Here is a 13,244-nt window from a genome sequence, read left to right as displayed (position 1 = left end):
CAAACCAGGTAGGAAAGGCTGTCGCTCAGTGGTAGAGCAATTGCCTTCATGCGGAAGGTCCCAGGATTAACCCCAAGTGGGGCTGGGAGGGATTACTTCCTGAAGCCGTGGAGAGCCTGTCAGTGTAGACAAGGCTAAGTGAAGTAGACCAACGGTCTGTCTCAGTATAAGGCTTCCTGTCTCTCTAGGAATCTGAAACTCAAGTGAAATCTCAAATTTCAATGTGGAACTAGAAGTTGCCTGGAGTAATGTAGCTGTTAACCAGAAGGTTGGTGTTCAAGGCTACCCAGGGATAGCTGTGGATAGGATTCCTGCATTGCAGAGAGGGGGATGGATTAGATGGCCCTCAGGGTCCCTTCTAACTTACTATTCTGTGATTCTGTGAACTACACAGTGGCCACAATAACAAAAATGGGGGGGCTGATGCAACATGTGAGGAACCCTCTGCAGATGAGAGGAATGGCTGCTTATTTCCTCCTGTACTTCTCCGTTCCAGGCCTTTTTCTTACCTTCAGCCGGTCTTGTTTCCCTTTTCACAGTCTGGCTGGAAAGGGGAGAAATAGACACTGCCTGCACAGAAGAGGACCAGGCAGCGAAGGTTTGTGCCTTTAGCAAGGGGAGGGAAACGTGGGTTGGGAGCCCCCAGGCTCCCCTTGTAAGGTCTGGCTTGGCCTTCTGATCCAAGTTCTCTGGCCACATCTAGTCAAGAGGTTTTTGAGACAACACACCAGACGAATACATTGAAAAATGGTACCACTAACGCGTCTTAAGCTTATCTTATTGCTACAGTGGTATTTCTGTTTTTAAAAAGGATGCACACCCTCTGTGTACAGGTGCTAATTGCCCACCTGCAAAGCACAAAGGAGAGGGGAGGGCAAGGGAAATGAAAAGAGCAGAATCCGTGTGGAAGATCCACTTGGACAATCTCTGCTTGATGGAAGGTCAAGCACGGACAGAAGTGCTCAGCAGTTCACATGACATGTGTACAGCACTGCTTCTGAACATTTACACATGTGGTCTGCTGCATTACTATTTAATACTATTATTACTATAATCTGTAAATCCCAGGACAATTTACATCATCATAATCTTCATTGTTATTATTTGTATACTGCCCTATACCTGCAGGTCTCAACATAAATATAAAGAATACAGAATGCATAATAAAAATAGGAACAGCAAGGAACCCCAAATCCCCCCTGTTATTCAAAGGCAGAGGTAGTGATGGCCACCAACACGAATGGCTTTGGAAGAGGATTAGACAAATTCGTAGATGAGACTATTATAGCCAGTAGCCCTGGCGGCTATGTTCTCCCTTCACTGCCAGAGAAAGCATGCCTCAATACCAGTACTTGCCAATTTCTCCAAAGCAGCGTGCAAGATTTCATGTGAACCAGCATCCACATCTAGTTATTAAGCGACCATCAGTTCCCATCAGATTCATACATTGGTTTTGTTCCGTGGCACTCGTGCAGCTGCCATTCTTTAAAAACAATGTGTGACTAAAATAATATGCATACTTGCTCTCCTTATAGGTTGGTTTGGGGTCAGGACTGTCTAATGAAACAGGGCTGGTGACAAAAAGAGCACCCACGGATTTGTAAGATGGCCCAGGATATATTTGGAAGGTCCTCCTCCCTGCTGCTTGACTGCTGTGGCTCATCCTGGCCTCTTATCACCTCGGAAGCTGCCTTGCAGGCTTGGAAGGTGTCCCACGTCATTAATTCTCAGACTGGTTATTGGGAAATGGGATGTTATCTCCATCCTGTTGTGCAGAAGAGCACCCTGGAGCTCAGGAACGACTTAAGTAGCACTGCTGTCACGGTACAATTGGGGGCTATGAGACTGAGAGGGATAGACTGGTGTGTCTGTTGCCATAAATAACTTCCAGCTCATCCCTTCCTGGTGTCCTCTCACCTGCCCCCACCCTCCCCAGTTCACCCGATGTTATTCATCCTGTTCCACTACACTTTCTGTTCCAGGCTTTGTGCCTATGTTAGCTGCTTGGCAGGTTGGTAAACTGTTTCCTGGCAGAGCCCAGTGGCTTGGGCTAGTGCCCTCCTGAGCAGGCCCCTCTGGAGATTTTGGCACCCACAGCAGAGGGCAAAAATGCCCTGCGGGTATCATGTGTCTCATCACAGAGGCAGGAGTTCTATGCTGGGGGAGCAGCAGCCCCTAAGGCTTAGTGATGGAAGCCTTTTAGAAGAAGGTTGGTTGGTTGACTTAGTTGATTTACCTGCTGCCTTCACACAATGAGCTATGCCCAAAGTGACCTACAAGTTACAACAAACATTCACTTATCAAAATACAAAGCACTGGGGAGGGAGTGGGGAGAAAGGCCAGTTTACAAAATGTATTGATAAATTCAGATACCTCTATTCCCAGGTAGCACTTTAAAAAAGGAGTTGTCCTTGATTCCAGAAGCTCATAGTCATTGCAGGATGGATACCACTAATTTTCACACTGGAATATTTATCATTTATTACATTTGTATACCTTTATCTTCCAGGGATTTCAAGGGGGTGTACATGGTTCTCATCCCCACCACAACCCTGTGAAGTAGGTTAGGCTAAGAGATGGTGACTGGCCCAGGTTCACCCAGTGAGCTTCATGGCTGAGCAGGGATTTGAACCCTGTCCTCCTAAGTCCCAGTCCAACACTCTAACCATTATGCCACACTGAACCAAAGGTGGTGGACTCGCCTCTGCTAGAAGTTTTAAAGCAGTGGCTGGATTTTCAGGGATGTTGCTGGAGTGGTTTTCCTGCATTGACAGGTGGCTGAACTAGAGGAACTTTGGAGATCCCTCCCAACCTGAAGGTTTTATTATGGCCATATTTCAGATGCTACAGCTTTTGAAATTATGATCGGCAGCTCTGTGCAGGGACCACCACTTTTGGAAACTCCATGTGTATGTGGAGTTTCTGGGATGCATGTGCGCATGACAATACAAATCTCCCAGGAGTGACTCATAGGACAACTCGGGAAGCTTGCAGCTGGGCAGAGAGCCACAATCCCTGTCCCCAGTGTATCCAGGAGAAGGACATCAGCCTATATGGAATGGACAAATCTTCCCCAGGAGTCAAGCGGGAAACTCAGTGCTCACCTCCCAATTGGGAGGGGGTGTCTGGCTACTAATGGGTCGTTTTTAGGAAGGTGAGCTGTGTGCAGTTGGAAAAGGAGAGATTGCGACAAGCTGAGCTCACGGCAAAGGCCTTTGGGGTGGGGAATGTGAACAGGGTCACTTGGGCAGGACGCACATCAGGTCTTTTAAGTCAGCGGCTGCGAGCGGACAGGAGCAGGTCCACAGAGTCCTGCATAAAGCTTGGGAAGAGAGCAGAACCAGGATCAGGGGGAGTGTTGGGGAGGACTCACAACTCCAGGATAATGGCAGAGAAGACGGCTGTGGACCAGGGGGTGAAATGGGCAACAGACCTGATTGAACAGAAGCTGGCACTGGAGGAAGAGGAAGAACAGGTGAGTCTTGGGGATGCATTCCTGGCACTCAGGAGGCAGACCCAGTGGCTGTACTGGATGGGGCCTGGATTCATGGATATCCACGGGAGGGAGAAGGATCTCATGTTCTTGCCAACCACAGGAGATGGGACAGCTTTACTATGAAGTGGTGTGCAATGGTTGTTTCGAAGCAGCCAATTTATTTCCTGTAACCTCCTTTCCATGTAATTAGCAACTAATATATTGGAAAGGGGGTCACCATTTTGACTGTTCGAGGAAGGGATGTTTAAGGCTGGCGCTGCTATCACTGCCCCAAAAGAAAATGTAATAGAAAAAAGACAGTCACGGAACTGAGAAATTCCACAAAACAAATAATCCTAGCTCGACCTAGGTAAAATAAAGTGCAGTAATAAAGGACTGAGGACTCAAAAGTACAGTTTCTAATACTGAATTTACAAAAAAGGTTTGAAAACCTAAATAGCAAGTTTTAAACAAAGCTCACTTGAAGAGTGGCTTATTTATTTGGTTGCATTTATTTCATGTGCTTTAGACAATTTGTTGTGGGCAGCCTAGTAATTATGCAGTGGTTATTCTGGGCAGCTTCTGAGAGATGCCCCACCAGAGATCATGGGGAGAGGAAGAGGGAAATAAGGATAACACTGAATGATAGGGCAGGCATGTCCAACTTTCTAGAGACTGCGATCTACTCCCACTGTAAAAAAACTGGCAGTGATCTACCCATTTGATTTACCAAAGTTGTTGAAGCCAAAGTTGTTGAACTGTGTTTTTTTTTGGGGGGGAGGATCATGTGATCAACCGCAATCGACCATGGGACACCCCCCCCCCACGATCGACCAGTAAATCGCGATCGACCTGTTGGACATCCCTGCTCTAGGGCCTCAAAAGAGACTGATATGGAACATGGATGGCTCTGGGAGAGACCATTTTGAGGCTGACAGCAATTTTCAGGAAAAGGGTCTCTCATGAAAACCAGTCTGCTTATCATTGTGATCATAGAATACGTCTAATTTTAAAAAATGTATGGAAAGAGAAGCCACAGCTCACTACACGGTCAAAAGAAAAGAGGTGTGGGATGTTGCAATGCTTTTCCTGTCTCCTGTTTGCTTCACCCAGAAACATCGTTCCTGCCCCCCTGCAGAACCACCAGTCGTGGCCCGGCTAGATACCCCACTTCTGGAGGATGAGAAGAAGCACGGGCCTCTCAACAAAGGTCTTGAGGGGCTTAAGGTGAGAGAGGCTGCGGTCCTTAGTGAGGCTCTTGTATCCTACTCTGTCAGGCACAAAGCTTTATAATGTATGAATTTATAATACTCCTGGGGGTATCATCCAGGATCTATCAATCCAGTAGTCACAAGGATCTAGTGGAAGCGTCTTAAGTTGTCTTTCCTGGCATTATAAGCTATGTCATGTTAACGGCCTTTCCAGTGTAGTGTAATGGTTAGAGTAAAGCACCAAGATTGGGTGAGGCCTGGGTTCAAATCCCCGCTTAGCTCACTGGGTGACTCTTTGGCAGTCACTCACTCTGAGTCTAATCTGCCTCCTCACAGGGCTCTTGTGAGGATAAGGTGGGATGGAAAGAGACAGCCTCAGCTCCTTGGGGGAAAGGTGGAATAAAACAATACTAACAGGTAATACGCAGTCAGGAAAGACCCATTATGGAGTATGCCTCCTTATGGTCTCTCTTCCTTTCCCTGGGCGTACATTCCAGATGAATTCCCAAGTGCCTTTTCTGCCCTCTAGCGGCTAAATACTTCCACCGTTCCTTAATATTGGTGTGATAATCAGTGGTGTTTTTTTCCTAAAAGAAAATATTTAGGGGTACTCTCATTTTCCTACTCATATTGAAATACTGCCTCTCAATGAGGCCAAAGTTAGATTCACAAAATGTTTAGGGGTATGTGTGCCCCTGCGTCCCCCCCGGGAAAAAGCACTGATAATAATAGCCTTCCCAGGTACAAGGCCCCTATCCTGACTCTAGCCAGTGCTGGCCCATCCGTGAGGTAAAAGCGGGTGACCGCCTTGGGAAGCAGGAACTGCAGATCCAGCCTCTATTGGCCTATCAGTACTGTCTACACCAGGCATAGGCAAACTCGGCCCTCCAGATATTTTGGGAGTAATTCCCATCATCCCTGACCACTGGTCCTGTTAGCTAGAGATCATGGGAGTTGTAGTCCCAAAACATCTGGAGGGCTGAGTTTGCCTATGTCTGGTCTACACTGACTAGCAGAGGCTCTCCAGGATTTCAGAGAGGATGAATCTCTCCCAGCCCTACCTAGAGAGGCCAGGCATTGAACTGGGGCTTTCTGGGTGCAAAGCAAAACACCCTTCCACCGAGCTATGGTCCTTCCATAAATCTCTGTATCAGTAAGACTTGGGTTCCTTCGAGCTCAAGTCAGACCATCAGCCATATATTGCAGCCTGCCCACCAGGTGCTTGACAGCCCCCCTCCTCGATTTCTGCAGTTCCCTGACAGGCAGCCAAGCCAGGAGATTTACAGAGCCCCAATGGGCTGTCATTCAAGATCGATGGACGGCCAGCATGCAGCTTGGCAGGGCACAAGCTACGCTGAGTGTTTTTTTCATTGCAGTACTAAAAATAAACCCAACACGGTAATATAGTAAAACAGTACATAAAAGTAACGTCGTTTGATCTGGCACCAGAGCAGGAAAGTTAATGTTCTGATAGCTACATAGGAAGTTCTGGGTGACATGTGCCGTTATTAGGTACAAATTCTGCACACACCACCAGCAAGCCCCACATGGTAAGAGAAAAGTCGTGGATATTCCTTTTATAATCTCCATTTCCTGCAGGAAGTTTCATTTCATAATGAGACAGCTGGGACTCTAGTTGGCCTGGGAACCCAGTTCTCTCATGCCTTTGAGGGACAAAAGAAACACACTCTGCATATGCTCAGATATGCTCCTGCATGCTCTAGGGCTGAGCTCTCTCATTAAAAAGGGCTGAACCCATTGGCTCCATTGCAGAATGCTGCTGTTCCCAGACTCAGCTGAACTCTGCTCCACTGTCCTCAGCCTAGCAGGATATCTTGCTTGGAATCTGGAACAGTCCAACCACCTCCCCCCACCCCACCCCTTCTAGGATCTTTCAGACAGGCATTCAAAGGAAGTTGCTCTCTTGGTGAGTGAAAGGGGAGAAGCCAACATGAGTCAGCAGGACTTTACGTTGCTCATCACACTGCCAATTTTAAATGTGAGGACTGGAGTAAACAAAGACAAAAATATTCCATTTGATCAGCAAGCCCTTCGTTACAATTAGCTGGCCGAGCCCGGCCTTACCATTAGGCAAAGGGAGCATTGTTGCCTTGGACAGGAAGCAGTGGAAGGCAGAGCTGTGTTGATGGCATTGCCTACCCTGCCCCTCCTAAGCTCCTCTGCTGTGTCGGGAGCAAGATCAAACTTCCCATCCACTTAGCAGCTGCACATGGAAAGAGGGGCACCATCTCATCCTTCGCCTCTGGGCAGGGCCTCTTGGGCCAGCCCTAACTGGAAAGCACAAGAAAGGGGTGGGGCAGAGTGGATTTGCTGCTAAGGGGGGAAATAAAAGCAGGGATTTAGTCCTAAGCAAGAGTTTTTCTTATAAATCTCTCTCTTCCCACAGGGCCAGGAAAGGGTGCGGAAGAGCTCTGTGGACCTGAGACGAGAGATCATCCAAGTTGGTGGCACACAATACCTCTTCGAGTTGCGCAAAAAGCCTAAGAAGAAAAAAGAGGAGAAGAAACCAGAGCCTGAGCCAGAGGAGATTGTAAGGGGTGGTGGGAGCTTCTATAAGTGGGGGGGACGGACTACGGAGGCGGCAGCAGGGAGAGCCTGAGATTCACCCAGGAGCAGCAGAAGCAAGATGGCATAGCTCCAGTACAAGGGAGTTGCCTTGTACTGAGTGGCCTTGTTGGCTCCACCTAGTTCAGTATCACCTACTGCTCAACAGCTCTTCCCCCAGGGAGGAGTCCCATGAGTGGGGCCCACTTTGCTGTCGCTGTTGTTGCCTCTGCCCACTTGATTGCCCTCTCCCTTTGGCCACCATCTACCCGGCTGTCTGGAGGGAGAGGGCGGAGTGTGGTGGGCCTCCTGCTGTCTCCTCCTTGCTCTTATCCCTGCTCACTTGCATACTGGCATCGTCAGTAAGGAGGAAGAGCAGCAACAGCCACAGAGCCCAGGGGCTTCAGCGGTTGTGGGTGGTGGAGGAAACCCTGCTGGGGGGTGGGCAGGTGCTCAAGGACCCTGATCTCCAACACTCACCCTGCAGAGTGCTAATTGTGCTCCCAGAGCCCTCTCGAAATGCATACCCCATCCCATGCGCGTGGGATGCCCCTGCTCCTTTTTTCGGAAAAGCCTTTGTGATGAAATTTTATTCATTTTTATGATTCATTTCCTACAATTTATATGCCGCTTGATTGTTTAAAAAAAGAAGCCTCTGAAGTGGTCCAAGCCCCTCGCCATGGGCTTTCAGAGCTTTTGCAACACCCATTGCAGCGTCGACCCTTTCCCCTGCAGACGGGCCCTGTGACGGAAGAGGACTTCTTGAAAGCAGCTGTGCAAGGCAAAGTGCATGTGGTGGACAAGTTCCTGGCAGACGGGGGATCCCCAAACGCCTGCGATGAGGTATGACGAAGGGAGCAGAGATTGTTCTTTTCATGAAATGCCTTCAAATTCCATCACCCTGTTCGGAGAACCAACCATCTCCGCAGTTGGGATAAGGCTTACAGCAGAGATTGGTGTGTGTGTGTGTGTGTGTGTGTGGCTTCTGCAAGCAAATAAGGATAATAATAATATTATAATAATACTTTATTATTTATACCCCGCCCATCTGGCTGGGTTTCCCCAGCTACTCTGGGCAGCTTCCAACCAAATATTAAAAACAATACAGCGTCAGACATTAAAAACTTCCCTAAACAGGGCCGCCTTCATTTGTCTTTTAAAAGTAAAATAGTTGTTTATTGCCTGGACATCCGCTGGGAGGGCGTTCCACAGGGCAGGCGCCACTACCAAGAAGGCCCTCTGCCTGGTTTCCTGTAACCTCACTTCTTGCAGTGAGGGAACCGCCAGAAGGCCTTCAGCGCTGGACCTCAGTGTCCGGGCTGGATGATGGGGGAGGAGATGCTCCTTCAGGTATACAAGACCGAGGCTGTTTAGGGCTTTAATGGTCAGCACCAACACTGCTCAATCACTATGTCATGTGAAGAAGCCCTAATTCTGTCCTTCACTTAGTTCCGCAGGACAGCATTGCACCGTGCCTCACTTGAGGGGTACGTGGAGATTGCAGAGAAGCTTTTGGCCCATGGAGCCACCGTCGACTTCAGAGATCGAGTAAGATAACCCTTCATTGCATCATTCTGTATCTATGCCTGCTCATTCCCCACCACCACTACCCTGCTATCTCCAGCTATGCCCATATATGCTTCTTCTAAGCTACTACTATCAGTTTTCTCTCTCTGGTACAGGGGTAGCATTTACTGGGTGCTCCAGGTAAAAAAAAAAAAAGACTGGCATTGTGTTGCGTTCTGAAAGCAAAGGAAGGACTGGACCCTGATTAATACAACAGACATGAGGCTTGACCAGCAAGACCCTGGGAGAAAGTGTGTATCCCACTCCCTGGCCCAGGTCGTTTTTAGTCACAAAAGAACTTTAACACAGCATTTGTAAGAACCAATCAGATTTCCTCTGAGCATTTCAAAAAATCCCTACGTGGGGACAAAGTCAGATCAGAGGAAGCCTCTTAACTACAAAGAACTATTTACTATATGAGCATGCATACATGTTTAGGCTAAATAAACAGGAACCAAGGAGGAATGCATTTAGCAAACCCCAGAAGTAATAACCCACAGTAAAAGGAAATGCAGGCATTTTACCACCTCCATGTGAATTCTGTTCCTGGCCCTATGATCTACCTAAAGATTAACAAAAGCTACATCAAAGCTACCTCCTTCAAAGCTGCTTCCTTATTTTTATGTACCCAGGATGCCTGGTAAGCAACTGGTCTGTGCAGAATGCTTTACACGTGACTGTCAGGCATAGAGAAAATGGGGCAGAGATGCAGAGGCTTGTGGGATTGATCAGAAATCATGTTGATGACCCAAACCCAGTCAAAGCGATGCTTTCGCCGCTGACACAATGGCTTGCTTCATTTTTCATAATTCCTCATAGCAATCCTACATGACCACTACAGCTTTGTTATTTTAAGTAACGCTAGGAGATGCAGTTGCATGAATCTCAAAAGCGTTTGGGGCAGGGAAGGAAGGGGGTGAACACAGGTGCAGGAGGGAGAGGTTCTCCTCTTCTGATGGATGTGTACTGCTTGCCAACAGCTGGACTCCACAGCCATGCACTGGGCCTGCCGAGGAGGACATCTGGACGTGGTGAAGCTGCTGCAGGAGAAAGGATCCAATCTCAATGTCAAGGACAAGGTGAGGAAAGTGGGGAGTCCAGGATTTGGTTCATGGTGGGAGAACAGCACTGTGGGAGGAACTCGGCAAGCAGACAATGGTGGGGGAAGGAGACTTGCGTGGGAGAAGTGGAAAGAAGGAGGTTTTAAGGGACTGTGGGATCTTGCAGCTATTCTGGGTTAACAGGAAGGTGGTTCTGTTCTGGAGCAATGCAAGGTCCTTCCAATAAGAACATGATGAAGCACAGGATGGAAGCAGGGGCACTAACATGAAATCATGTTTCCCCTTTCTCGCTCCTGTCTTCACCACCTACCCAAATCCAGCTTCTCAGCACTCCTCTGCATGTGGCCACCCGTACTGGCATGGCGGAGATTGTGGAGCACCTGATAAACAATGGAGTGGATGTCAATTCCCGTGACCGGGTAAGAGGCACATTGTGTGGTTGCTTATTGCAGTGCACCCTGCTCGTTTAATTCCAGAAACTTAATGTGAGTCTAGGCAGTAGACTTACATCTAATTCCAGAAACTTAATGTGAGTCTAGGCAGTATAATTGTACACACACACAGGGTTGTGTAGGAATCACACCAATCCGTGGAAGGGCAGGTTATAAATATAATACACAATACATGGATATACAAAGCCCTTTCTATAGGGAGGTGCGTGCATGCACACAAAACAAGAAAAGGTAAAAGGGAAAGATCAAGTTTTAAAAGGTGGTATATTAACTTAATAATGTCAATAATATCCCCTTCCTTACTGCCTTCAGTTCCTGAGTCCTAGTCCTTGTTTCTCTTCTTTTCATTGAAGGCTGAGCTGCCCTGTATACCAGCAGTTCTATACCTCTCTAGTAATTTTTAGCTAGGGATGCACAAACCGAGAGATCATCCATGGATATTCCCTAATCCCCAGAGTTAGTACCTTCCATCCATTAGAATGGAGAAATTGCAGCCTACTCTGTCGATGGCACGCAGAAAGGCTTTACGTTCAGCTGGCTTAAGTCTTTTGTGGTACAGTATTTGCCATGCTCTTCTCTCATTAGCTCACCAACTGATCTCTGTCCACAAAGCTATCTATACTCAGTGCACCCAGACTCTCGTTTCGAAACACTTGATCCATCTGAACTGGAAGAGCAGGCGGATAAACTAACAATTTCTGCTAGTCTTATGAGCAGTGAGCATAAGTGTTCTGGTGGCTGCCTGTCCTTGCCTTCCACATAATGGTGCTGCCATGTCTGTTGCAGGAGGGAGACAGTGCCCTGCACGATGCTGTGCGCCTCAATCGCTACAAGATCATTAAGATGCTGATTCTGCATGGGGCAGACATGATGGCCAAAAACCTGGTGAGTGTTTCCCCCTTGTGGCTTATGCATGGAATTACAATGCAAAGTACTAGATTCAGGTAGGTAGCCGTGTTGGACTGATATAGTCAAAGGAAATAAAAAAATTAAAAAATTGTCCAGTAGCACCTTAGAGACCAACTAAGTTTGTTCTGATCTCTAAGGTGCTACTGGACAATTTTTTAATTTTTTTTTTAATTTAATGCAAAGTACATCTGCTTCTTAAGGGACATGGGTGGAGCTGTGGGTTAAACCACAGAGCTTAGGGCTTGCCGATCAGAAGGTCAGCGGTTCGAATCCCCGCGATGGGGTGAGCTCCCATTGTTCAGTCCCTGCTCCTGCCAACTTAGCAGTTCGAAAGCACGTCAAAGTGCAAGTAGATAAATAGGTATTGCTCTGGCGGGAAGGTAAACAGCGTTTCCGTGTGCTGCTCTGGTTCGCCAGAAGCAGCTTGGTCATGCTGGCCACATGACCCGGAAGCTGTACGCCGGCTCCCTCAGCCAATAAAGCGAGATGAGCGCCGCAACCCCAGAGTCGGCCACGACTGGACCTAATGGTCAGGGGTCCCTTTACCTTTACATCTGCTTCCCAATATGTCCTTTTGATTCATCATGGTTTGTGTCCTGGCATAGGCAAACTCAGCCCTCCAGATGTTTTGGGACTACAACTCCCACCATCCCTAGCTAACAGTACCAGTGGTCAGGGATGATGGGAGTTGTAGTCCCAAAACATCTGGAGGGCCAAGTTTGCCTATGCCTGGTTTGTGCTCTTTGATGTCACTTTCAATTCTGCTTTTGCCTGCAGAAGTTTTGGGACAGTCATATGGCTTTGTTTCCAGTTGGTGCATGTCTTATGGTCTCCTGCCATACCCCAGATGCTCTTGGTTTAGGGCTTCCCCCTGCTTTCGTTGTGCTATAGTGCAAGGGTGCCCTCCCAGTGGCAAAGTGATATCATTGTGGAAGCATTGCAGAACAACTACAGTAATAAAGTGGAATGATGTGGATGCTTCAGAATAAATCCACCACTAAGGCACTATTATTGTATCAATGACATGTTTCAGACTACATTTGCAAAAAAATAAAAATAAAATAAAAATCTGTCTGGAGGAGACCCCAGAAGCATGCTTTCTTAATTTCAGGTGCTGCCTGTGTCAGTTTTTTTGCAGTCTGTTGGTTAGAAGCTGCAGTTTTGTAACCCAAGGATGCTGGTCTTTCCACAGGCTGGGAAGACACCCACCGACCTGGTGCAGCTGTGGCAGGCAGACACGCGGGAAGTGCTGGAGAAGCGAGAGCCTGAGGCAACAGAGTTGCCAGCATGAGCAAACGGACAAAAGATGGAAGTCCAAGCAAGGACGGTTCTGGACTTGGGAGAGGCTGTGCCATTAACACTCAATAAAGAACCAAGCAAACGAAAAACCCGCGGGAGTCTGATGTCCTCTTTGGGTTGCTGTGAAGCAGAAGGTGACTAACTTGTGGCTCTGCACATACTGTGGGGCTCCAGGGCCCATCAGCCCCAGCCAGCATAACTATGGAGAGTGGAGTTCAACAACTTCTGGAGGGATGAAGGTGACCCACTCCTTTAGAAGTGCATAAGGGGCAGAAATTCAGCAAGTCGTTGCTCTTATCAGCCTCATGTGTGACATTTTTGCCAGCCCCACAGCTGTTACAGGAGCAGGGGCATTCTTAGGTAAACAAGTGCTAATTTTATATCCACTAGGTCCAACTGAGCTGAGCTATCCACAATGCCTGTTTGATCCAGCTCCATATTATTCAGATAGGTGCACAATGACAATTTTGCCCATGAGATGCTACAGTCCAAAACTGTTTGCACTCTGTTGCATGGGGGTGGAGGGGGCATATGTGGAAGTCAAGATTCAAAGCATCTCCTAGGGATTCTAATGTAACAGTGCATCTTTCCTCAAGTAGTGGGGAAGGCTCGGAGCCTGAGCAGCAGCAAAAATCTCAGCGTGGGCCTGATCTGAGCTGCTATGATTGAATGACTGGAGATGAAAACTGGCTGCAAATCAAAAGCT

The 13,244-nt window shown here is 47.8% G+C and overlaps 1 protein-coding gene across 1 annotated transcript; it reads left to right on the top strand.

Annotated features, from left to right (window-relative positions):
• Positions 1–3,038: 3,038 nt before the first annotated feature.
• On the top strand, positions 3,039–12,627 carry ANKRD2 (ankyrin repeat domain 2). The gene is made up of 9 exons (XM_083615284.1): positions 3,039–3,475; positions 4,589–4,702; positions 7,094–7,237; positions 7,987–8,094; positions 8,701–8,799; positions 9,798–9,896; positions 10,199–10,297; positions 11,117–11,215; positions 12,432–12,627. The coding sequence occupies exons 1-9, from the start codon at positions 3,386–3,388 to the stop codon at positions 12,528–12,530; spliced, it is 951 nt and encodes a 316-aa protein (XP_083471410.1). The 5' UTR covers positions 3,039–3,385; the 3' UTR covers positions 12,531–12,627.
• Positions 12,628–13,244: the final 617 nt, after the last annotated feature.

This window comes from Podarcis filfolensis (assembly GCF_964270895.1).
Source record: "Podarcis filfolensis genome assembly, chromosome: 5".
Lineage (NCBI taxonomy): Eukaryota > Metazoa > Chordata > Lepidosauria > Squamata > Lacertidae > Podarcis > Podarcis filfolensis.
This window is presented reverse-complemented; position numbering and strand designations above follow the sequence as displayed.

Excerpts from the sequence above, each read along its gene's own strand:
- ANKRD2 (XM_083615284.1), top strand. The coding sequence starts at position 3,386 with ATGGCAGAGAAGACGGCTGTGGACCAGGGGGTGAAATGGGCAACAGAC. Across the intron at positions 8,095-8,700 it reads CCCCAAACGCCTGCGATGAG|TTCCGCAGGACAGCATTGCA; the intron begins GTATGACGAAGG and ends TCCTTCACTTAG. Across the intron at positions 11,216-12,431 it reads ACATGATGGCCAAAAACCTG|GCTGGGAAGACACCCACCGA; the intron begins GTGAGTGTTTCC and ends GTCTTTCCACAG.